Consider the following 25,473-nt stretch of genomic DNA (forward strand, 5'->3'; position numbering starts at 1 on the left):
GAGCGGCGGGTTCAATGTCTTCTTGTTTTATGTTTTATGGTTATTTTGTTTAAATTTTTGATGGGGGAGAAAAAAAAGTTTAAAAAAAAAAAAACTTTGTCCGACCTACCGACCCTATGCTGAAATTTCATGTTACCGGAAACACACTATCTTTTTTGTTTGGCCTTATTACACTCACACCCTGAAAAGCCTACTCCCAATCTGGGTCACTGCACCAATGTAGCAGAGCAACCCCGCGCCATCCAGCCCTGCTAATTCAGCAGCCAACACCCTCGTTGAGGGCTCTGAGAAGTGAGGTTTTATGTTTGATACACTCATGCAGCGCAAACTGGCAGCTGGCACACCCGGAAGACTCAAAATTATCCATATGTGTTGGTATAAATGATTGCTTGATCATTGCAACATAAGTTTAATATGGGCCTTGGAGTACCAAACTAAAATCGTACACCACCCTTGTGTGAAAGGCAAAATTCGCTGGAAGGGATCAGTAGTTATTGGTTTCCTTTAATTTACGTATTAATGATTGGATCGTATAATTATTACACAGGCAGAATGGTTGGGTAATCGGCCTGTGGGCAAGCTACCGTGGCTTTTGGAGCCGGCATGTTTGGGCCTTTTTAAATATAGAATCTAGCCCAGCAATTACACCAGACCATGATGATGTCATCCCACGTCCTCACTTGGAACTCACTTGAGCTCTGCGAGAAGTGTATACTGTTGTACATTTGCATATAAAATGATTGATCAGCCTCACTTTATGCTAATATCATTTGTCTATCCCCTTGCATGCCAAAATAAGTCACTGCCTCGAATTTCACAAGTGTTAAGACTTGTTGTCCTAAAGGAGAGCAGAACAGTGAGAGAGAAAACCTCCCATACGACCAAATATGATATTAAGGTGATATGAACAATATAATGAAAATAATAAATAAATATACCAACAATTCAACCCGACAGATAGCTTGATTAAAAGGTGGCTACTTATTAATTAGTACGTAGATTATTAAAAGTGCCCTGCGACTGACTGTTGACCAGTTCAGGGTGTAGTTCAAATGAAATGGGTATTTTTAAAAATAATAATAATCAATCATTCATTCCTTTACACAGTCACAATTGATTACTTTGATTGTCCCTCATGTTGGAAGCTTTGTAAAATGTCAGTGGGATTAGGTGAGTTTCTATCAACTCACATCTCCTAGCAACCATCCCCAAAATAGGCCGCTGCCCCTCAGATTCCACAGTGAGGGTGTGAGCAGGAGGAGGAGGCCAAACATAAAGCTTGTGACATCACACTTCCTCATTTTAGCATTTCTAGCCACACCCAAGCCCTGCCCACAGGTGGCGTTGCTGCTGTCAGTCAGCTCCTGTCACACGGCTGCCACCCCTCCCTCCACTCCACTGAATGTTTGTTATGCACACACACACACACACACACACACACACACACACACACACACACACACACACACACACACACACACACGCTCCTCCCTGCCTGCCTGCCTGTGCGACATGAACTTTGGAAGCAATGAGTCGCAGGCTGTGTCGCCAGTGCTACCAGAAAATTCTTGAGTGATTGCTTTTTTTGCGTGGTGGTGGAGGGCAGCCTTCATCTGTACTTTCTTGTTCTCACCCATCCAGGACAACATTAACGTCTTCCGCAAGGCCTGCCTCAAGATCGGACTCAAGGAGGCGCAGCTCTTTCACCCCGGAGACCTCCAGGACTTGTCGTCAAGAGTCACAGTCAAGTGAGTGGCTAACTTCTGCATATCCCAAGTATGTTTATTGTTTGCTGTTTTTTTTGGGTACTGAATGAATGAGACATTTTTAATGTAGTTCCACACTGTTGCACTCTCACAGCACATGTGCATGTTATTCATTACAACTGGCGTCAGTGCCCTTTGGCAGTTGGCCAAATAGCCTTAAAACTACTTCAACAATTTCCGCAAAACATTATCACATGAAGAACCCATTGAATTTTTGCACATATCCATAAACAAATTTTCCACTATTCTTCAAAATGTAGTATATTGGATTGTTAATTATTTAGTGATGCAAAAATGTCAAAATTCAGGCAAAACAGATGATACAATACATCCTGATTTATATAGCGCTTTCACAACAGCTGCAGCTGTAACTAAGTGCTGAACAAAATGGTTAACATAAAGTAAAATAATAAACACAACACAACATAAAACACGGACGTTTGTCTTTGTTAGCAGGATAATGCTCAAACAACTCCTCTGGGATGGGGCATGGAAGAGTTTAGAAAGATAGAGATTCTCTGTATATATATAATTTTTTATTAGATATTTTGCATCAAAATTATATTTTTTATGATAATAAATATTATAAATGACAATCATTTTATTTTTATATTAAAAATGTTTTTTTCATCCAGATTTTATAAATTTTTGTCAGCAGTTTTACATAAATACTACTAACCCAGAAGACCGTATTAATATTTGATGTGGCTGTGCCAGGATTCATTTTGCACGTGTTCTGATGTTCCAAAGGGATTATTTGACCTTGATCTGCACTGTGTTGCATATCATGCCCAGGATCCAAATAAATGTTATTTTCTCCCCCATACTTGTTATTGTGAAACAAATATCAACATTAATTTCTGACTGAAAAGTGTATCAATCTTTATCACCAAAACAAGGTGTATGATGGAGGTCTGATGTCGACTGTGTGAATGCACACAATTTGTTGCTGATCCAAAGTGTGGTTGTTTGGCCTTGACAGAGTGCCGTTCTAGTTTGACATGTATTTTCATGTTGAAACTATGTGTTTGTTTTTTCGGGGTTTTTTTTTTTTGATGAGATATGATTCATTGATGCAGTCTCTGGCATGTTTTGATCATGTCACTCCCATTGGTTGGAGGAACTGTTAAGTCAGTTTAGAGGAATAAAAGTGAGGCCCTCATCTGGGTTGTTGCTACAGTACAGTATTATAGTCAAGTCGATGACATTTCGACATTGTTTGTTGAAGTTTCGGTAGTGTGGCTAGCAGAGCGGCATGTCGAACAACCAGTTCGTTTTTTGCTCTCGGGTGAGCCTGCAGGATGAAGCTGAATAGGTGAGGCGTGCTTTTCAGTTGTGTATGGGATGGCTGCTGCAGAAGCAGTAAGGTTTTGACATGCTTGACAACATTGTAGAGCCAATGCTTTGTATGTATATAGCGATACAGTCTGTATACACACACACATATGTAAATATCCTTTAAATTCTGCGGTAGAGCAGCGCCTGTTGGTTTGGCATGCCCTTTTTTTTTGTTTGTGAAGTTAAAGGGGATGTTTTTTCCCCCAGCACTACTGTTGTGGACAGATTTTTTTTGTCCTTTTAGCTTTGTGGGAAAGTCAAAATTGTTTTTAAAAATACCCGTGACCTTGCGGCCTTGGTGCGTCGTAACGGTGCTCATTCTGTCAGACGTCTGTCAGTACTCCTTGCCGCAGGCAGCTTGCTGCAAACCATTTTTTTCCCCCCATGATCCACTCTGGGCTGGATGAGCTATGCCTGTTTGATGCCAAAAGTGATGTTGAAAGCACATTAAAACACACAGAGATCAACTGTATGTACACTAAACAAACAAATCTGCCACGGTTATCATGACACACCCTCCAAGCTAACAATGGTGCCCTATGGTATCAGTGTGTCAAACTCTTACTTTATGGAGCTTTGGAATGAGTCATAAACCTGTCGTTTATCTTCTTGGCCACTTCTGCCATTGCTGTCTTGTTCCATGTCTTCCTTACTTTCTTTGAAAATATGTTAACAATATTGAACCTCAAAGGTGTTCGTTGAGCCTGAGGTATTTATTGTTTTATGTAGGGCGGGGTGGAAAGATCTAAAAGGGAAGTATTGGGCTGAGAGGAGTGCTCGCCTTTACTCTTAAAACAAGAAAGTTCTATTCTCTATCTTGTTGCAACCTTTCAGTATTTACACTGGATTTTAATGTACGTATATGAACCATTATTTTTAACTTATCGAAGAGAAAAATAGTATATTATTTTAAATATGTAATGAATGCCTGCCCGCCCAAAATATTTGTCATTAAATCTCAAGTACTGCACATTATTTTAATCAAACATGTTTATTTATTTGTGGGGGGGGGGGAAGCCCTTATCCTCAAAAGACGCTTGACGTACTGCTTATTATAATATGTATTCATTCGACCCAGTTAAATAATTTCTTTTTGGGGGACATTAAGCTAATATAATATGATTTAATATTGCATCTTATCCCCTCTACAGTTGATTACAACGTCTCTAGCAAGCCCCTATATGAGGGGAAACAGTCGAGTGCATTTACGCCAATGGACTTTCTCCAATTTACAAGTGCACTTTGCAATCGCAATTGTCAAGTTGTTTTCTTTGCCACCATGTGAGAAAAGGGGAGATGAGGTGGAACCCCCGTCCTATTATTAGGCTATCTGGAGGGTTGATTTGACACGCAAGATTGTCAAGATTGATTGGAATGATATCGTAACTCTGTAGAGGAGCTTTAAATAGCATCCTCTCATCCACCCCACTGCATTCTGCAATGCGTACGGGAACGATCTTACACCTGTGGGTGTTTTGCGAGTGTGTTTTATCCATAAAACAGACATGAATAGCATGTGTTTGAATTTTGGGGGAAAAGAACTCAGACGTGTGGGTGTAAAATTGTATCGGCCGTGTTTCCCATCACAGGACTTTATGAGTCGAGTGTAACTAATGTAAGAGTAGGCGGGAACACTGGGAGGAGATAATGTCTTACGTCTTCATTTAAGTTGATTAGAGCGCAGCAAGAGAAAGTGGTCATCGACAGCTGTCTTTGCTGTGTGTCCAAACTCCTCCACCCCGTGAAGCCATTGGGACCCGTGCTATTCTCGGCCTGAATTTCCCTTTTACACTGCAAAGTCCCTCTATAAAGGCATTGAAATCGAAGCAGGCAGGCCTTCCATTTTATGGGTCCTCACAAATTGAATTAACGATAACTGTACTTTACAGTTAATTCTATTTCTAAGGGCACACACATTCATTACATCTGCCGGGCACAATGGAATATGTTCGGTTTTCACCTCCGTCTGTATGACAAGTGGAATCTCTTCCAAAGCTCTCCATGGTGGTGCTTTGAGATACGAGGCCTCGTTCAACCCATTTTTTTTTTCTTGAAAGAACAGACTTGAGATACAGTACGAGCGGAGTATGGGGGCAAAGACAAACACACTTTACAACAAGTAGCAGTTGTGTATCTAGTGAACAATTTATCCCCCCCATCCCCCATCCAAAAAAAAGTTTCAAGCTCTTTATTACCACAAACTTAATATCAAATACAATAATGCAGCAGGTACTTAAAGTATGCTATGATTGAGAACCTATTGATGGGCTAACCTGGTTTGAGTATGATTGAGAACCTATTGATGGGCTAACCTGGTTTTGTTTTTCTATCGAAAGAAAAACAACATACGAAAAACACAAATGATATGTTGGAGGGAGACGCAAATGAACCTGTGTCTCAGCAGTCGACGAAAACATATACATGCATACATATGCATACATTATCAACATATACATACATCTTTATTGATATCACAAAACTGCAGGTGTAACAAAGCGCTACACGGGACATTAAAATTAAGATGACAATTATAGATGAAAGAAGAGAGAATCAAAGTCTCCTTTCACCGGTGGTTCAGAGACGTCATGATATCACACACATTCCACATGTGGATGCATATGCTATGTGTGCTAAGCTAAATGTAAACTGCCCATTTGTAATTGTGTTGACCTGCTGGGCGGAGCTTCAGAGGGACACAAGCTTTCAGTTCCACCCCGTCCGTCTCGGTTCTTGCATTGTAATGCTTTGTATTTTGTATTTTGTTACATTCAATACATACATTCAACTTGACGTATGTCATGATATTCGTGAAATGTGGTTTTAGATTAATCCAAAAATGTGTTTAGTCAACCTGAATAGATACAACTTCCCATCAACTCCTCCGCCAACCATTAGCACAGGTACAAAAAGAGTGAAGCATATCAAAACCACATAGGAAGTTCAAAGCAAGAAGTGTTTGAACCCTCAACCAAACTAGTGAGAGAATTTCCATGCTGCTCGACTGGTTTACCATCGAAATGGAATGTGTTGCAGCAGAATGTCAAACGATCATTCTGGCTTGTGTATCGACTACATTGAAATATTACAAAACTTCAGACCTGGGTAATGATTGTTACAATTGTTCCGATGAACTTGTCACATGCGTATGAAGTTGCTGCAACAACCATAAAAGCATTTATCAGATGTGTGTGTGCTGACCTTTGAGCTTTGTGATGATTCTACTGCCTCATGGTTATGCATGCCCCCTCTGATTGATGAGCTGTTATCACTGATGTAAAGTACAGACAATATGAAAAGTGTCATAGGGCAATAGTCAGCGTTATGGCAGACATGCCAGTGATAAGAGCATTTTTTTCTGTCCCTTAAAAAAATGACCAGGCCTGATTCATCATGGTGGAGGTTCTGATTCACCACCGTCTTAACACCAAATCTTTCCTTTTTTTTTTTTCCTATTCGGCTGACAGGGAAATTAAAGTGTTCCAGATGAATCATGGAAACTATTTCACTTCACCGTGAAACTACAGCATGGGAGAGCAGCCTTCAGGAGATTGTAGCATCAACTAGCTTGTAGCTTGTGCTACATTGTAGCTTACAGGCTCATATTTAGTTGTTGATATCTTGAGTACTATATACTACCTTTTAAATAGCTTATAAACTACTAGTTAGTTACATGTAGTTAGTAGCTCGTCACGTATATTATGAGGTCGAACTCATCCCCAACCATAACACCCCCCGCGCCCCATAGTTGTGCAGCGCAGTCAGGGGTTGCTATGAACATATATTTTTAAGATAACAATAACAATGTTCAATGTTTTTACAGGTAAGGTACTTTTTGTAGTATGATCAGTAAAAAAATATATATATTTATCACTCCAACATATGTTGTGACTGAGCAAGAGTTTGAGTTGACTTCCAACTAGCTTGAACCAAGTAATGATTTGACTAAAAATTTGGTGATGAATGGACTTGGCTTGCTTATTTATTTCGTTTTTTTTTTTTCCCAGTGACTTGGACTTGCTTGAGAGTTGATGGTTATGACTTGAGACTTTCTTGTGACCTACACGTATGTTACTTACTCCCACCCTTGGCGCTTACACCATCCTCTGAAGAATATAAATGAGCAGATAGATTAGATTTACTTGTTTCTAAAATTGCTGGCTGTTCACCCACAAATAATGCTCGTATGTGAATGCAAACAATAATGGACAAGAATGAACTCTGCGTGCGTGGGTGTGGTAGCTTCATGCTTTCCTACGTGGCCTCACTTGGAAGTGCGGCAGCATTTGGTGATGGTGAGCCCATCATAAACATAAATGAGGGTGGTATTATTCGTGGTGAAACACCAGACCTCATTTACTCCCTCGTTATACACTTGAAGACATAATACGATGCCTGGCACGGGTGCCTCCTCTGTTCAAGAGTTGCATTATGGTGTGCGTGCGTGCGTGCATGCGTGCGTGCGTGAGGGAGAAAATGTGCCTGTGCACACCCGTGCTTGTGTGAAACCAGTGAATGAAAGCGCACTCATCAGTGGCGTTTCAGATGAGGTGGTGAATACACCAGTGCAATTTATATCCATCGAAAATTGTGCAGTTTTTGGTGATATTACAAATTTTAAAATATATATTTATACATAAGTGTTACATTTAACAAATATGATCAGCTCTCAAAATTGCACTTATTGTGTGCAGTGTACTGAGTGTAGTATAGTCCACTGTATAACCGCCTGTACATATGCTAACATTTTGTTGATCTCTGAGCCCTGTCTCTACGTCATGTGTGTGTTTGAACGAGAAGTTTGCACAAGTGAAAGGATGAGCATGTGTGGAGCTGCAGGGTTTCCTGTGGGAGCTTCCAGTAAGAAGGCTTTGTAAACATTTGCTTTCACTCGTATAACATTTTTAAAAATATGCTTACACACTATATAATAGAATAGAATGGAACAGGAATCAACTAACTATACAGCTGATCACGCTGACTGTCAGCTGAGGGTAAAGCAGCAATGCCCTCAGGTTTTGGACCCACTGAAATAGTTATTTAGAGTTCAGTTTTGAAGTTAACATAGTACAAGAGAACGGTGCATGGCTGGCTAAAACCCCTCATACAATGTAGCATACATCACACGAAGTAACCCAGTTCCAGTGGGATCTATATTTGTGCCTACCGCAAGTCTGGTATGCAGCACGGTTTAACCGTGTGAAGGGGCACGCTACACCAAGTTATCTTATTTTCAAAAATGCATTTAGCTTGGCGCAGTTAGAAACGGACAGTTTGCGCCATTGTGGGTGTGAACATAGCCAAGTTGCTTCACAGCCAATCAAAGCGGTTCCTCTCATTCCCTTTAAAATCAGTGTGCGAGAGGTGCATAGTCCTTTACATTGCAGAAGCAGAAACTGATTTGCAGGAGTCCATGCAATGGGTCAGCGCGCACATTATAAGGAACTGCAAGCAGACCTCCATGGGCACTGCCTTCCACCCCGATAGTGTTTTGTACATGTCCATGTGTCGTTTGATTTCAACAATGATTTAGAGTGTTTGATGCATGCTGTGTTTATATTTAAATACAATGACATCCACCACACATGTCTGTGGATGTACTTGCAGAAGCTGAGGAGGAAGTTAGGTTTTGAATGCTCTTATTTTTGTAACATGTTAACAGAAATACAGAAGTGGACAGTGGAAAGGGGTGACGAGACTACATGGAACAAGCAAAACAGAGACTAGCTAGACATGTGAATTGCCACAAGCTGTTTCCAATACTGTACAGTACTACATTTTTACTACAGCAATGTTTAAAGATATTCAGAAGTGGTTGAAATTATGATTATGTGACGTGATAAATGATAGTTTGTGTTTTACTTGTGTTCTAAACTAAATTAATATTGGCAATTTCAACTTTATCTCCTCTCACAAATTATATCACCTTTGCGGGGTACATCAGTTATTTGAAGAAGTTTGTCAATCACAGCCCGGCTTGATCCCTATCCCATGTTAAATTTATGCATTTAAACAATGTATAAGTTGAATGCATGTATTTAACGTTTGTCCAAAGAAACCAGCCATTTAAGAAAAAAAAAACTCACATTTTGCAAGTTCTTTTACATCAGCATACAGACAAAGCCTGGGGATCTGTTTTCCAGGTTTGGTCACGTGCTGTTCTGCATATAGACGATTAATAATCCAAAGGAAAAAAACAAGTCATGAATATTGAGTTAGAGTTTGCAATTTCATAATGCATTCCCATTAATTATTCCAAAGTATCCTATCAGTGATACTGACTCTGTATTTCTTAGTATCGGATTGACACACTATTATCACTAACCACTTGAACTTGTACAATTGAGCCCAAGTTTATTGCCAAGAATGTGCACAACACAAACAAGGAATGTGTGTAGCTCCAACTCTAGCATTCATTATCAAAGTCACTCATATCATTATTACTGTTTAATCAACCGACTGTCCTTGTTTTATGCCCCGCCTACAAAAAGCCTAGCCTGACAGGTGTATCAGTCAGGCTGCATGGAAACGAAGGCATGAAAGCGGGGAGGGCACATGTGGCAATTGGGTTTACACGTGATGACACAAATGTGTGAGTGTAAATTTACAGTATCTCGCCACTCGTGTCCTGTGTGAGCCATTATCAGTGTTTATGGGCCCCTCTGAATAGAGATGACACGCAGGCAATTGCGACCGTACCTTTACTATGCTTAAAGAAAGTCATTTTCACTTCTCAGATTGACGCTGTCAGCTTTGTTAGGTGACGTGGAAGAAATTCAAACCTGTGTTATTTATTTATTTATTTAATAATTTGTTGCTCACAGCAAAGCCTTGTGTGCTGAAGTAAACCAGTTTATTTTTATGAAGAGGAGCAAAAACATACAATTATGTCACATTGACTGTCACACAAGACCATTTGTCAACAACAAATCCAATGAAAAACGTTAAAACATAATTCGCAACATTCTACCTATTGAGCCCTTTTACAAGCATTTTACAGGTAGCTATTCAGGAGCTCGCTCAAAGCTAACGTAGCAGCCTACATTTTTACTCAGTGCTCCGGTACCTGTTCCGTCTGAGAATACTGTCAAGCAACGGGAATGAGATCAAAGAATGGAGCAGACCTGCTTCACAAGTCACAAACATGTTCACCGACCAGTTTTGTATAGCTAGAAGCTAAAGTAGCAGTCTGTATTTTCACACTTTGCACATTTTTGACAAACATCACAAAAACAAGATGTGGGAACCTCTTTCTCAAATGACAAGCATGTTAGCTCGCAAATTGGCTGATGTCTCGCAAAGCTAACACAGCAGTCTAATTTGTCAAATTCCACAAAGACAGGGAGTACAAGCCAGTTCCGCAAATGACAAACATCTTTGAAGTTAGCCCATCAGCAGCTGGGGGCCAACGCAAGAAGCTAACGTAGCAGGCAAAATTTTGATCAATGTTGCGCATTGTCAGCACAAACAAATGGTCAAATGCACCATACCAGTCACAGACAATGACAAAGCCCTTTGTTCACAAAAAAAAAAAAAAAATGTTGAGTCTGTTTGCTGGAGGCTAGCACGGGAAACTGACAGCTTAGTTTAAGCTTAATTTCATTTTAGTTTCTTTCCAGTTATTTGATTATTTTTGCAAGTCAGTTAAAAAAAACAACAGGGCCCAACAAATAAATAAGTGCTTCTCAATGATTCCCTACGTGATGGTATTTTCAGGAACGTGTGTGTGTGTGTGTGTGTGTGTGTGTGTGTGTGTGTGTGTGTGTGTGTGTGTGTGTGTGTGCGTGTGTGTGTGTGTGTGTGTGTGTGTGTGTGTGGTGTTTTCTCAGCCTTTTGTGTTGTCGTGTGAAGGGCGGGCACTGTAGTCTGGCCTGTGCTGTCACTTTCTAGCGCTTTCAATGCCCATATTTTATTGTCCACTCTCTCACACACACACACACACACACACACACACACACACACACACACACACACACACACACACACACACACGCACTGTATACGTACTGTATACGTACACACACAGTGACCTCTCTTTTCTAACTTTTCACTCTCACAGGGACGAAGAGACCGACCGGAGACTCAAAAATGTGAGTTGTGATTTGTTTGTATGTGACATTGCAGTTTACAATACAATACATTTTTATTCATATAGTGCTTTCAGTACAGCTGCAGCTTTAACAAAGTGCTTTACTGGACCGTTAACATCAAATAACATAATACAACAGAACACATAACATAAAACATGGACAGACATACAATCGTAACAACTATTCCTGCATACGGCTTGTTTAGGTTGTCGTCCGCATGGTAATTATTCAAAAATATTAAACATGTTTAAAAAAACAATATGTGAGTAGTTATTTAAAAGTCCACATAGAAAACGTATTTTTGAAAAGCTAGTAGGATTTGTGTGATATCGTTTAACACATGTTACAGGCTTATAAAAAAGATGTGTGCGCTGCAAATGGCCTCTTGGCCGGACTTTGGCCACCCTTGTAGTGCTATATATTTAGTATATTAACTTTTGCTATTAGATTTTAAATTGTTTCTTGCAAAAAAAAAAAAAAATGTGTCCACCAGTGAATTGTTCAGTCAGTTAGTATATCGGTGAGCTAGATTTTTTTTTTTTTTTTATTAATTATTTTGTGAACTCATTCCAAAACCTCAGATATTTCATGTACGTTTGTATACTGCAGGTGCTGATAACACTTTACTGGCTTGGTAGAAAAGCTCAGGGCGAGCGTTCCTATGATGGACCTTACCTGAATTTCAAGGCGTTTGAGGGATTACTTGGCACAGCACTTCACAAGGTAAGACCCCACATCAGTATATTAAAACAAGCACTTCATACTGTGTGGATATTATTGCAATCCACTTTCACAGCGACGGCACAGTGCATTCCTGTAGGCTCCCTTGGTGTGTAAAGGATAACCTGACATGCATGCCGCATGGGGGAGTCCGAGCTAAGGGCATACTTAGGTTAAGTAATATACTGTATGAACCCATGGCTTCACGAGGTTATTTAAGTCCTGTTTACCAACTTGCTCACTGTCATCGTCATGTGACTGGACTGGTCTGGGCACATTTTGTACATGTAGCAGTAATACTGTAATGTTCCTCAACCTGGGATTGGGTGTGTTGCAAGTGTGCAATGCCTGTTTCATTGAAAATGAACTTCTTTAACAGTGTTTAAGAGTGACATCTATGTGAGAGTATTTTTGTTAGTTCGGTGGTCACTGACATCATTGAAACTGAGAGCTACTTCTTGAGGAGTGATTCATGCCAATGTCTGCGAATTTGATACACAGTTCTGAAATAAATTTGCTCAAATGAGTGTTTACTTTTCATGATGTGATTATTACGAATAAAAGATTTTCGTGAATACACTGATCATGATTTCTCACAATAATTAGGAAACAGTATTACTATAAATGTCTGCCAGTGTTTACATTTTCAAATGATCAATTCTACAACATTCCTGGAAAATCACAGCGCCATCACTGGTCAGCTATTTTTAGAGGCCCGCCAGCTACTCATGTGATCCTTGGGGGTTACCTGGTGCCCCCGTACACCACCTTCTTGACCCCTGGTTTAGTTTGTGAATTAGTTGGTTGTCAGACAGCTAGTTAATTTGGGGGTTTGTTAGTTCATTAATTGGCTATTCAATTACTTATTTTGCTACTTGTCACATGTTTAGTTCGCTACCTCACTACTGAGATAATTATCCAGCTAGTTACATAACTAATTAATGTGTTAGTTAGTTTTGTAGTTTGTTTGCTAGTTCAGTAGGCATAGTCAGTTAATTAACTAGTCAGAATCTTAGTCCAATTTTTAGGTAGCTTCTCAAGTTGTTTTTGTTTCACACTCTATACTCAGTTTGCTAATCAGTTAATTAGTTTGTCAGTTAGTGATGAAGTATTGACATTGTGTTTAATATTGCAGCTGTCGTCTTTGCAAAGCATGAAGCGAGAAAAGAGGTGATGCTTTCATTGCGGTTTGTTGGTCGGTGAATTAGCAAGATAATACTTTTTGGTGCAGAACAAGAAGTGTGCTTGCATGGGGAGAAAGTGGGGTAGTGACCTGGGTGCCACGCTACTGAGAACTCCATCAGCGAAGTAACAAAAGTAAAACAGACATTGTGATTTGTGCATTCCATAAAAACCATGTTGAACTGAACTGAACTGTACTTGTTGGACACTGAGGTTTTGTACAAATGCAAAAGCGAGAGGCCCATGGCCAAGCGAGGTCATACTCCACAAGGGAGTGTTCTCATGCACACCCACGCATACTGGAACAAAATATTATAACTGCTTGTAATAATGTTTTTTTTTTCCCCCCTCAATCTTAATGTGTGTGTTGAAAGGCTCTACAAGAATTGTCTGGTCAGAAAGGCAACAGCGTCCAAGACAGTGATTTGGGAGATAACTGGTATTCAGAACGAGAGGAGCGTCACCAGTTAAGAGGAAGAGGAGGTGGACACAGGAGAGAGGATTCGTTGGACAGTTTGGACTCTCTGGGCTCCCAGACGCTTAGCTTCTCATCGGACGCCACACTGAAAGGCAGCAGCGAGGGTAGGACATGTTCTACCATAAATATTTAACCTCATTTGCTGGATTGTCAAATATTAGTAGGGCGGCAAGCTGTGAAAAGTTGACTTCGTTAAAACAAACAGCTGCCTCCCTCTCGTGGTTTGATTCAGCAAGGCAATGTTTTTGTTGAAAGTTCACTGGCGATTAGAAAGCAAAATAAACATGGAGAGAAGTCACATTATTGTTCGCCCACCCCCCTAAGATTGGAGGTGTGACACATTCCACAGTGCTCCACACTGACTTGTAAATGAGCCAGCTTCCAAATGAGCGGAAAAAAGGTTCTATACTCTTGCCAGAACACCAATCCGCCCCCTTCCCTTTTTTTGTCTCACATCCCCTGTCTTGTTTTTTGACTGCCATTGCGATTTGACTCTTCAAGTCGACACAAAAGTTATACAATGTTTTTTTTAGAAGGTCCTACCGGTATTTAGCGGTTAATCTTCCAGAAATCCGGCCATATCGGATTACATATGTTTTACATAGCCAGAGAATGTCCTGTGTTAAACCAAATCTAACAACCAATGTTTTCATGTAAAAATGTTCACATTGTTTCTACATTGTTGTAATGGGCATCCAGCACATTTTTGCCCAATTTTTATTTATATTTGCTGATACGGTATTTTTGTTCATATTCACAGTCGGGGGAAACAATTACATACGGTATACGTATATTTTATGAAAATATGTGTCATATGTCTTTAGACAACCTGTCAGAAGAACAAAAAGTGAGTCTTGTGTGTGTTTTTTAATTCCACTGAGCTCTGTGTGGTTTACGGTGAGCCCAGTAATGCAGAATTTGTAACCGAATCAACCTTTTTATTGACAAATTTGAGCCAGAAATCTCGAAACAGTCTGATTATAACATCAGAAAATTACTGTACTTTTGTAATTTTGTTGATAGATTTTGTGTTTCTATCAAGTAATGTATGGTTTTAACACGTGACCCTCTTAAAAAAAAAAAGGCATAAAATCCGCAAATTTTCGGGGTGCTCGTATTTACTGTAGAGGTCATTCAGCACCCCCAATAATGGGCTTGAGACGCCTATGGCTGAAAGCCACACGCTATTTGTAGTGCCTGGTCATTCCATGTACCATATCTGTAACCGGTCACTAAGTGAACAAAGCACATTTGGCATCGTTACCATAACATCGGCGCATATGCGTTGAGAAATGGAAGAAATTATCAAGTATTACAGTTCGCTTATCCCGTTGCTGTGAAACTGAGAGACGGAGGCTACAGTGTTACCACAGTCTCCGCTTTGCTGCATTTTTTTCATTTTTTTTAATTTTTTTTTTTATTGCCGAGCCTCATCTTGTCCTCTTGAATAAAATGTGTCTTCATACCAGGAAGACAGAAGAGCCATGTTCTCCTTTTATTGTTGTGTGTTAGTGTGTGTCCTTCAGACTAATGTGTTTAATGCGACATGGTTTTCTCAGTTTCCAGTCGAACTAGATCTAACATCAGTCGTTTATCTTCTTCCACCTGATAGGTTGTTGCAGCGACGCCGAGGCCGACGCAGCTTTCAAGATGTCCAACAACAAGGAGTCTCTTTCTTACCGCCGCTCCGTCACCCTCACACCGAAGGTCACCACACAGTTCAACCAATTCCTGCCCACGAAAGACAAGGCCACAGGATATGTTCCCGCTCCTCTGAGGAAGAAACGGACCGAGCGCAACGATGACAATCGACGCAGCTGGGCCAATCCTGTTTCCATGGACGAAGATGACTTACCGATCACCAGGTACTGTACTAAACCTAAACCAGTAACTGAAGGCTGTGTTCGGAATCACTCCTCACACACTACATTGAGGAGTGTCGAACCCTTTTTTGGTGCAAGCCACAAATTGTTGTTGTGGATTCCCTCAGAAGGCCATAATGCCTGTAAAGCCATGTAAATAAATAAGTCCCTCGTAATTCCCAAATTGATGAATAAATAGTATTGAAACTAGAAGTGAAGGAAAAGTTTGTTTGGATCTATTCTGGATGTTAGGCACAAACTGTGAGTTGGAAAGGGGTGCAAGTGAGTCTGCCATTTCAAAGGCAACACAGGTTTGTGTTGCAATTTTCTATTTCGATCCTGTATCGTTATCCCCCTTAGAGTGTCCTCCATGTACCCTGCAATGCATCTAAAAAAAAGCAGTGAACAACCAATTCTCATTATTAACATTGTACAGTATCTGATGATGCATTGGACTGTTCAGGAGTTGTGGCTTCAAATGACCTTGGGCGGACAAATTGCTTTATTTGTAGTCAGTTTGTAAAATACAGAATATAGTGTTGCAAGGTGCGAAATACAATACAATACAATACATGCTGATTTAATAACTTCTTTCTCCACGGAGCAGTTTTGCTAATTACTGATTTAATTTGAGGAGCAACTTTCTAATTTTGAGAAGAGACCTGAAGCAAGAGTTTTGTAAAACAAAAACAAAAAAATCGATGATGAATGAATGAAAATTTGTTTATCTTTTTTTACATATCGGTGCCATAATTAACACTGTGCATAGCAGCGAACTGTATTTTTTGGTGTGAAAACATTTTCAGTGGGGCAGTTTCAAAGAACATGTCAATTTCAATCTAAACGTAGTAGTTCTGAATAAGTTGTCTCTTGGTATGGCTTCCCTATCTTTCCTCGTCATCCCTTTGTGAGAATGATACTTGTCAGAAGGTTCCGACACAGGAGTAACTTAGGGGCGAGTTCACGTGTTTAGCCACCCTTGTAGCCAGCCGAAGCTCATCGCTTGCTATTTGGTGTGGTCTAAGTAGCACCGAGCTTGCCTCAACCTCCGACTACCGCCGCGCAGAGGTGAGGTGCGCATCCAGCCCAGCAAAGCTTAAAACCTCTAATAAAAATGCAAATTTTAACTCGCAAACTGTGACGCGAAAGCTCTTATTGTTGTTATATTTTATGTTTTTCACGGAAGGTCGACCAGTTGGCGTTGATCTGGTACCTTGTAATTTTGCGACAGCAATGAAGTTATTAATGGCGATCTGTGGTGTTTGAAAACTGATTTTTCATTGACTGATGAGTAAAGTGTATGTAGTCCATTATTTAAAAAAAGTCCCTATATACTAATTAGGAAGGAAGGGATGAGTGAAGGATTCCAAACACAGTTCATGTCTTTGGAATTTTACATGGTGAGTTGTTTTCTTCCGATGCTGCTGTTTGTTCCTGGTCCAATGGTCCATGTTGGTACCGGTGTTGTGTTTCCTTCCCATTTCCTGCAACGGCACCCTCAGTGACGCCAGCCTGCCCCCTGGCAAAAGTTCCACATCCCCCAGTGCTCACCCACAATCTGCCCTTGATTACGAAAGTGGCAGCGACTCTGACTCAGACCGTCCGGACCCCGATGTCGTTATGGATGACCTGGCCAGCCGACGATTCCACAGCCCCCCACCGGCGCCCCCTGCCAACTTTTCCATACCCATCAGCCTGTCGGTTTTGGGTATGGCGCCCGCGGGGCAATGGCCGAGGGTGACTGTGAGCCCCAGTGTTGCTCGCAGGTCAGAGAAGCATTGGTGTGACTGTGTTGTGGCGAGCGCGCGAACATGGACGCTTCCTTTACACATTGAGTTTGTTCGTCGTAACATCGGGCGATGCCTTTGGATGTGCTCAAGCTAACAGCGCTGTTTGCTGTTTTGATTTTTTTTTTTTCTGTTTTGAGCCAGGTTGAGTTTCAGCTGCACAACTTTCATTTGCCCTGCCTGATTTTTGTGGACATTTTGACTGCATTTCGTTCGAAAGCTTGTGTTGAGCTGTTGAGGATCATTTGGCTCCTCCCTCTACTTTTGGTGTGCCGTGATTGCCTAACAAGCCAAATGCTTTCACACGCGTGATTGCGCCGTCCATCTCTCTCGAAGCAGCGGCGATGGTGGGGAACAAAGGGCCGAGCGCCGCCCCCCGGTGTCCACTGACAGCATTTTCAGTGATCCGTACGCCAACTCGGAGGATGAGGACGACGAGGTGGGCTACGCAGACCCTGTGCAAGATGACCTCTACGCCCGCAAGGTGGGAGCCAGAAACTTGGTGGCAGGCGATGCCTCCTACCACAAGTTCTTGCCCAAGTTGTGGACCCCCGAGGAGGACGTTCACATCCAGAAGATCAAGCTGGGCTCTCAGAGCAGACCGTGGTACAGGAAGATGCAAGGGTTCAGGTGTGTGAGAGTACAGGAATCCACATTGACTTTGGGCCCGATTTACTAAAATCTCAAATAGTTGCGCTAAATTACGTGTTTGCTCGAACAGATCATGGATGTGTAGCGTGTGATTTACTAAGAATGCAGTGTTTTACTAAGATCCTAAATAGAAAGTGTTAAATTGTGTGTTCACTCACTAGATTGTGCGTGCGGTTTGCAACAGGTGTATAAGTGTTGGAGATTGTAGCATTTAAAATATGGCTTTGTGCTTAAGGTAGCTATAATGGTTTTCACCATGGAAAATTTGGGAAAGCACCACAAGTGATGGAATCAAAGGTGTTCAAAACTTGATCACTCCGATTTGGCGCAGCTAGCAATCACATAAATGCCACGCTTTGTTTGATTTATCCCACTTGGATTGCAATTGGAAGTGCAGCCATGTGTCCATTGTGCAGAACACTGCATTTAAAACTTGGGACAGCACAACTTGAAAACTGCCATGGGAGAGGCCAGCACGAATTGTCACTATTCTTTGAAATGACCCATGCAGGTGCACAGATATACTGAGTGGAAAGGAGTTTTTTCATAGATAGTGATACGGCATGACTCCTTCTTGCAACTGGTTCCAAGTCAGTTTTTGGATCATTCAGAAGTTCCAAATTTGCATTCCTGAATAACTTTCGCGGTGGTTTGCACCTGCCTCTCATTTACATTGTAAAATAAAAGTTAAATGCCGTATGTTTGACAGACATAATTCTGGTTGCGGCCAATTAGTAGATCAGCTTTCACATCTGTTAGCACCCGTTTTTGCACACGCTAGCCGTTAGTAAACCGGGCCCAAGTCAGAAGAAACGTAAGACACTTCATAAGGTACACCTCCAACATTGAATCGGATCGAATCCAAGAGCTGGCATAATTTATTTTATTTTTTTTATAAATGTAACTTGTATGTACAATTGTAGATTAAATAGCTACAAAGCACATCATGAGGCAGAATGTGTTACAGCTCTTGTATTGGATCCCACTATATTGTACCGGTGTTCCTAATCAAGTGTCCAGTTTCTTCCTGCTTGCTAAGCTGTCCCTATTTCCAAGCATGTCATTTTCCTGATCGTTTGTGCATGATTCTTTGCATTTCTGCTTCATTTCCCCCCCACTAATGTTTCTTTCTTTCTTTCTTTCTTTCTCTCTGTCGCTGCCCTGCATCTTCTGTGTCCCTCCCTCTTCCCTGGTCTTTCCCTCCACTCTCGGCCTCAGCCATGAGAAGTCGGGCTCCTCGTCGGACGATTCCGAGCCTGACGTTGCTCCTGCACTTCCCTCGGGCCCCTCCTCCTCTCACCCCTCCACGACTCATAGCGCCCTCGTTGGGGGGAAAAGGTCCATACAGTTGCACCACTTCAAAATGTTCTAGACTAGAACATTCTACATAAAGTAACCGAATTTGTCATCCTCATACACATTTTTCCGATTGGCTGTTTTTAACTGGAAAAGAGCAATCCCCCCCCCCCCACACACAACACTGTATCGCATTAAAAAAAAAATCCACAATGTGGACAAAAGTTTTTGGATGTGTCATCCCACACCACAGGAAGTCAAACTGTAGGAAAGTGTACGTTTTTTTTTTTTTTTTTTTTTTTTTTTAGGAATTGGCTGTGTAATTATAACCAAATAAATTATACAATTAATAATTAGAATTCAGTATTTTGTTATCAAAATAATAGTATAAATACTGTCATTTTTTTTTTACTTAACAATTACACTCTTTCACCTCGTATACGAAAAATTTGGCCCATCCATACCTTTTAAGAATCATTTTAAAAACCTTGAGCACATAAGTGTGCCCACCCTTGGTCTACCATGAACCTGAACTGATTGATTAGGAGGGTCGTCCAACTACTTTTGTCCATACATTGCATTACCACGATCAATATCCCTCCTTTTCTTTATCTTTAGTCCAGTTCAAGCGCATGCACTCATCAGCTTTCTGTCCTTTTCTTTTATACCTACCTTCCTCCTGCAGTCCTCCTATGCACACTCACACCCCCTCACACCCACCCAAGACCACCCTATTAGAGACCCCACCTCTGGCGTTCACCCCAGTGGACCCCACCTCCGGTCCCAGACTGGTCAAATGTCAGCAGTGGCCCCTGTTAGGGCGCCAAGACCCCCGGGAGCCACCAGATCCTATCGATTATGAGAGCATCATCCCCGATTTGGAGAACGATGACATGTTCGCAAGGCGGACCCTCACCTTCCAGGCCAACAGCGAGCTTGCCACAGTGAAGACCCCGCTGTCAGCAAAGCGATGCCTTTGGACGTCGAAGGAACAGATCAATATTGTGACGCAGCTTCATAAGGAGGAGGAGGAGGAGGAATTTCCCGACATCGAGCAGGACGACGTTGTCCAACGTAGGGAGAAAATCGAGCAACAACAGCGCCCCCTGTCAGGCGCCCCTGACAACTTCTCCCCAATGGCCATTCCTGAGCCATGGGACCTCCCTCCTGAACTCAAGACCAGGCTCCTGTGCCCGCCATCCCCTCTCACCCAGGAGTCATCATCAAACAAATCCAGTCATGTCCAAAAAGAGCCATGTCCCGAAACGGACGATATGCTGGTCCGAAAGCTGGCTGCGCAGCATAACCAAGTGTCAGCCAATCAAGCGAGTCCCTCTGTGCCAACTTCCTGCAATGAAGGGGACCTGCAGAGGTGGCAGGCCATCAGGGAAGCTAGTCAGCGGAGATACAAGAAGAAGCTCATGGTGGAGATGCTAGCCACTCTCAAGTTGTAGGAATGAATTGCTGTTACATATTTCGCTTGAAATACTTAATGTCTCAACTTGGTAAGGATTTGTTTTCAAAGGTTTGGTTTAGGTCTGCTGCATTTGCTTCCAGACCACTGGGAAATTCCTTGTCTTTACAGTTTGTTGTTTCTTTAGTTACAGTTTTGGGTTGTTTTTTTTTTCAAATCAGATGTTTTCGTACAGTTTCCTATCGACTGGTTAATGGTCATATTAACAATGTTACACTGTATGTACAAAGGAGCAAAGGAACATGTTTGGGTGTTTTTTTTTAAGTGTGTTTTGTGAATACACCGTTCTTCCTCAAATAGTGGCCTCCGTATTGTTACCGCTGCGTGTTGTCTTTAACCACAGCTCATGGCAGAGCGGATTTGGCATTTGTTTAGCTGGTGTTTATGGTGGAGTTAAAAAGGAAGTTGGATGTAAACACAATCGAGTAGTTTCCTTTAAAGTGATAAGACACACGGTTTTTGCACGAGATGTCTTTTCAAAAACTGACGCTGCCAGCACTGCAGACATGTCATCTGTAAAGCCAACGTTTACCATCGAGTTGGAAGGAGAATGTTTGAAACACAACCAAGATGAAGAAAAAAAAAATACTTCATAGACAGACCATAATGTGATAATACATCAATGATGCCCACTTCTATTTTTAATTTTGTTCCACAAATAACATTATTTATTGAAGGTGATATTTATTGTAATAAATTAAGTCTGACTACAATAGATGCCTGCTACTCACTGCAGTTGAGTACATATATACCTCTGGCCTTTATACGCACAAATAACATCCTCTCACTAATAGATGCGTTACCCCGAATAGACTACGACTGTTTGCAGTTGAGCAAATAATACCTCTGGCCCTTATATGTGAAATACAATACTAATGTTAAACTTGGTTTGTACAACTAAAAGCCTCCACCAAATAAATACCTTTTGCCGAATACAGTTGATGCCTGTAACTCTCTGCAGTTTAGCAAATGCACCTGGCCACTGCGTGAGGAAATATAATAGTCGAATGCACTTTTGGAGGTTTTTCTCATCAGATTTCTTGTGGAATAAAAAAGAAAATACTGCACCTTTCCAGTATACTGAATATTTTTATGTTGTTTTGCATGGAATGCACCTTCCGTGCGAGTCATGGAACCCACTTAACACATTGAAGTCTTGCGATAGGTCGCGAAAGGCTTCAGATATTCCTCATTACACAAAGCAGCCGTTGAGGCCCCGTTGCATGGGCGTACGGTACTTCACTGTTATTTGTTAAGTTTCCAGGGAGAGTCTTGCAATAGTGAAAAAAAAATGATGTCATCCACCTGCACAAACACACACACACAGATGCGTATACACACCCTGGTGTAAAACCTGTGAGATGTTCACAAGTGGACAACATCAAGTCCCGTGTGACAATATGTGACACTCTTGTCTGTGGCTTCCCCCCTTCCTTCTTTGGTTTCCTAGACAACGGCAAGCATCAGACAGTTTCGACGGGTGAGTTGACACGGGCTGCCAGGAATGTGGCACATTTCGCTCGTTTCACGCTTTTGTGGCTGCTGCTGCTAAATGCTTAACACTTGACACACACAGTGTGGCGGCCATGGTCGGTGCTGCTGGGCTCTCGCAAAAGGTCCCTAAAGATCTGTTGTTGATAGATTTATGCTATATAACAATAGGTCACAAGTCTAAGAACTCTAATACTTCTCACATACATAAACAAAAACTGTTTTGTTTTGTTTTTTTTTTTTTGCTCAGGTGAGTTTGTGTGTGTACTACGTACATACAGTATTTGCCATTTTGCATTGTGGTCCTGGGGCTGTTCACTAACCAGCTGCGCGTGTTGCACCCAAGAGCGGTCATCTAGTGTAAGTGTGGCCGCAGGAATAAGGTGTGAAGTTTCTAAATGGCTGTGATACATTGTTGAGTGTGCTGTTCGGAGATATGGGATGCAAACTGTCAAACTATTACGTTCCCATAGAATTACTGGATATTACATTCACTTTAGCTAAATGAGTAAGAAAGGATTTCAAAATCCATCCATGATCTAATCCGCTTATCCTCACGTGTGTTGTGGTCATGCCTAGTATTTCAAAATGTACTGTATAGTAAAAGAAGTGTTTCTCTACAACCACGCAATCTGATTTTCATCAACAGGACTCTTATGAAAACAAAACATTTATGAACAGTGTTGTTTTTGGGGAGTGTAATATTTGACAGACAGAAATGTAACTGGGCATCCCTTTCGAACTGAAGCTGCCATTCCAGTGTTCGCCCTATTTTTGCTTCTAATTCTGATTTATTTTCCTAATTCTATTTTTTTTTCCCCTAGGAGCAAATCAACAAGTGACGTCAGTGAAGAACCTGTGTTGGTCAGACGGCTGTCTCAGTATGAAGCTCTCGAGAAATACCGCGAGCAGGTCAAGCAGAGCGATGATAAGTGGCAGGATGTGAGTGTGACACCCAAATGGAAAGAGACAGGAGGGGAGAAATGGACAGAACGGCAATCAGATAATTATAACCCCACATTTTTTTTTTTTTTTTTTTTTTTTTAAATTTAACCATGTTTTTAAAATGTCAGCAATACATAAAATGGAATTTACTTCGAGGACCTTTTTGTGACCCTTTTTGGGTAATCAAAAGACCACATGCTTCACAAAGAGACCACATCCAAGCCATCGAACTTTATTCATAGAGTGCTTGAAGGTCAACACCGGGGACCAAACCTGTTTGGGTGGGTCTTTTGAACTCATGTTCTTTCTTGTAGGACCTAAGCAAATGGAAAAACCGACGTAAGAGTGTCAACTCTGACATTGTTAAAAAGAAAGAAGAGCGGGAGATGGTGGAACAGATCACATCCGGCGGCAGCACCCGAAAGTCCAAGACCTACAAAGAGATGCAAGATGAGAGGTACGAGGGCAATACACACTCTGGCCACAGCAGTAGGTACCTCTCAAATGAAATCCTCTTGCTCCTTACTACCTTTTCATCATCCCTTGGCTCAACAGGGAGAACAGGCGAAGCAGCAGCATCGGCAGTCGCATCGGGTCGCTCAGTTTTGACAATGACAACGATGTATTTGAGAAACCGAAACCCCGTCCTCGAGACAGCATAAGTAGGAGCTACACTGTGGATACTTTTTATCACTCATCTGGCTCATCCAAGTCTGCTCAGAAAGAGGACAAGCCCCCAGAGGTCCCGCTCAGGTCCACGAAGCAGGGGTCTGATGTCGTAGATGCTCCTGGCGTGACCACCGCTCGCGGTTCCTTTCACAGACTCAAACCTTCCGAAGCCACGTCCTCCCTCAGGAGTTCAGTCTTTGAAAGCACGACCACAACAGAGGAGATCTCACGCCCTCCGAAAGCCTCACAAAAGGTGCCTGAGCCAAAGAGCCCAGTCAAGGTGCAGCCCCCATCTTCTGCTGCCATCTACAAACCATCGCTGCAAAGCAAGACAGAAGCCAATGCTGCAGCGGTTTCTCGGATATCCGCCTCCCTGCCTAGAAGCTACCAGAGATCGGATAGTGCTCGACTGTCATCAGTCGTCACTCCGAGACCTTTCGGGACCCAGCTATCCCGTGTAGGCTCACTTAACCGGACCGTCACAGTGAGTTCAGAACCCTTACATCCATTACCGTTTCCCATCAAAATCCGGTGGTACCTCACATCCAACCAGAATCTGTTACTCCAAATTTTTCAACTTTGGGGGCATTCAAACGTCTAGGTGGCAGTGTAGTTCACGTGCAATTTGTTGTTAGTCACAAATTGCGTTGGCAGAAGGGTGTAACAGGTACGACGTGCAATATTCATTCATTGTCGGCACATCTTTGTCCTACAGTCGTATGAGTCCAACAGCCGTATCAATGGCAACGCTGCTATTTCCAAAAACTCGTCGGTGCCGAGTCGCTATCACCAGTTCATGACCGCCGAAGATGAGGCCGAGTCGCAGTCGAGCCCCATCCAAAGCAGCGAGGATGACGATGACACTCCAGAGGAGACCACGGTGAAGAGTGTCACCTCCACGTCAAGCGTCTCATCCCGCACAGTTGAGATCAAAAGAGAAGTTTCAGCCACTGAACCCAGCAAGGTATTCCAGCACTGCCCTCATTCGGGATGAGGTGTAAAAATCAGCCCTGCTTTGAAATTTGAAAATTACTTTTTACGAAAACTACAGAAATGTTTCCTGATTTGACATTTGGTTGAGTACTGGAATTGCTTCAATGCTGACAAGAAGTCTGATTTCGTCTAGGGCTGCCATACTTATGATACATTGAACCTTATTTTTGTTATTTACCGGTATCTTGACTCTCGTGTGACTGGCTCTTTCCAGGAAAGTACGTGCGAGATGCGGATCAGCCTCAACCAGAAGCCCAACAGCAGTCGCGACTTTGGCTTTGATGTGGCATGGGACTCTAGCGGGGCTCACGTCAAGTCCATCCAACCAGGTATTGGCAAGAAGCATCGGAAACCCTCAAACCTTTTGTATAAAATTGATGGCACTTTCACACTGTGGTCACCTGGTTGGTAACATACAGAACATAAATAATGCAATAGTGTTAACAAAATGTGTTACACATGCATTACTTCTTCCGAGGAGGGCATTACATTATTGAGAATCACTGGCCTAGCACCATGTTAAGACAATTAGGTACCGTGCAGTGGAAAAGGTTATGTATGGTTCCTGTTTATCAGCATGTTTTCTAGTTCACTGCAGTTAAGACCTATGTAGGGCAGCATGTTTCTGGGACTGCTCTTCCGGCCCTGAGCGTCCCTTCCTGACTGAGACTTCCCCATCTGCGCAATGTTTATCAAGTTAGCGTCACACATGGTTTTTAAATTCAACTTGCATC

The 25,473-nt window shown here is 41.9% G+C and overlaps 2 protein-coding genes across 9 annotated transcripts in view; both read left to right on the top strand.

Moving 5' to 3' along the window:
• The window catches only part of lmo7a (LIM domain 7a), a 60,132-nt gene that overhangs the window by 22,693 nt on the left and 11,966 nt on the right, over positions 1 to 25,473 (top strand). For 6 of the 8 annotated variants that reach the window (XM_019882361.1, XM_019882363.1, XM_019882362.1 and 3 more), the window contains 11 exons: positions 1,642 to 1,748; positions 11,161 to 11,191; positions 11,801 to 11,914; positions 13,468 to 13,675; positions 15,184 to 15,436; positions 22,092 to 22,121; positions 22,957 to 23,074; positions 23,392 to 23,534; positions 23,633 to 24,230; positions 24,462 to 24,710; positions 24,954 to 25,068. In XM_019882361.1, the coding sequence (XP_019737920.1) occupies positions 1,642 to 1,748; positions 11,161 to 11,191; positions 11,801 to 11,914; positions 13,468 to 13,675; positions 15,184 to 15,436; positions 22,092 to 22,121; positions 22,957 to 23,074; positions 23,392 to 23,534; positions 23,633 to 24,230; positions 24,462 to 24,710; positions 24,954 to 25,068 (1,966 nt within the window). Of the gene's footprint in view, positions 1 to 1,641; positions 1,749 to 2,981; positions 3,082 to 11,160; positions 11,192 to 11,800; positions 11,915 to 13,467; positions 13,676 to 15,183; positions 15,437 to 22,091; positions 22,122 to 22,956; positions 23,075 to 23,391; positions 23,535 to 23,632; positions 24,231 to 24,461; positions 24,711 to 24,953; positions 25,069 to 25,473 lie in introns of those variants that run through there. The other 2 variants (XM_019882367.1, XM_019882364.1) reach the window with 2 other exon arrangements.
• Positions 17,857 to 21,719, top strand: LOC109523315 (LIM domain only protein 7-like). The gene is made up of 2 exons (XM_019882369.1): positions 17,857 to 19,209; positions 19,853 to 21,719. The coding sequence occupies exons 1-2, from the start codon at positions 18,992 to 18,994 to the stop codon at positions 20,619 to 20,621; spliced, it is 987 nt and encodes a 328-aa protein (XP_019737928.1). The 5' UTR covers positions 17,857 to 18,991; the 3' UTR covers positions 20,622 to 21,719.

This window comes from Hippocampus comes, unplaced genomic scaffold (genome assembly GCF_001891065.2).
Source record: "Hippocampus comes isolate QL1 unplaced genomic scaffold, H_comes_QL1_v1.1 scaffold111, whole genome shotgun sequence".
Lineage (NCBI taxonomy): Eukaryota > Metazoa > Chordata > Actinopteri > Syngnathiformes > Syngnathidae > Hippocampus > Hippocampus comes.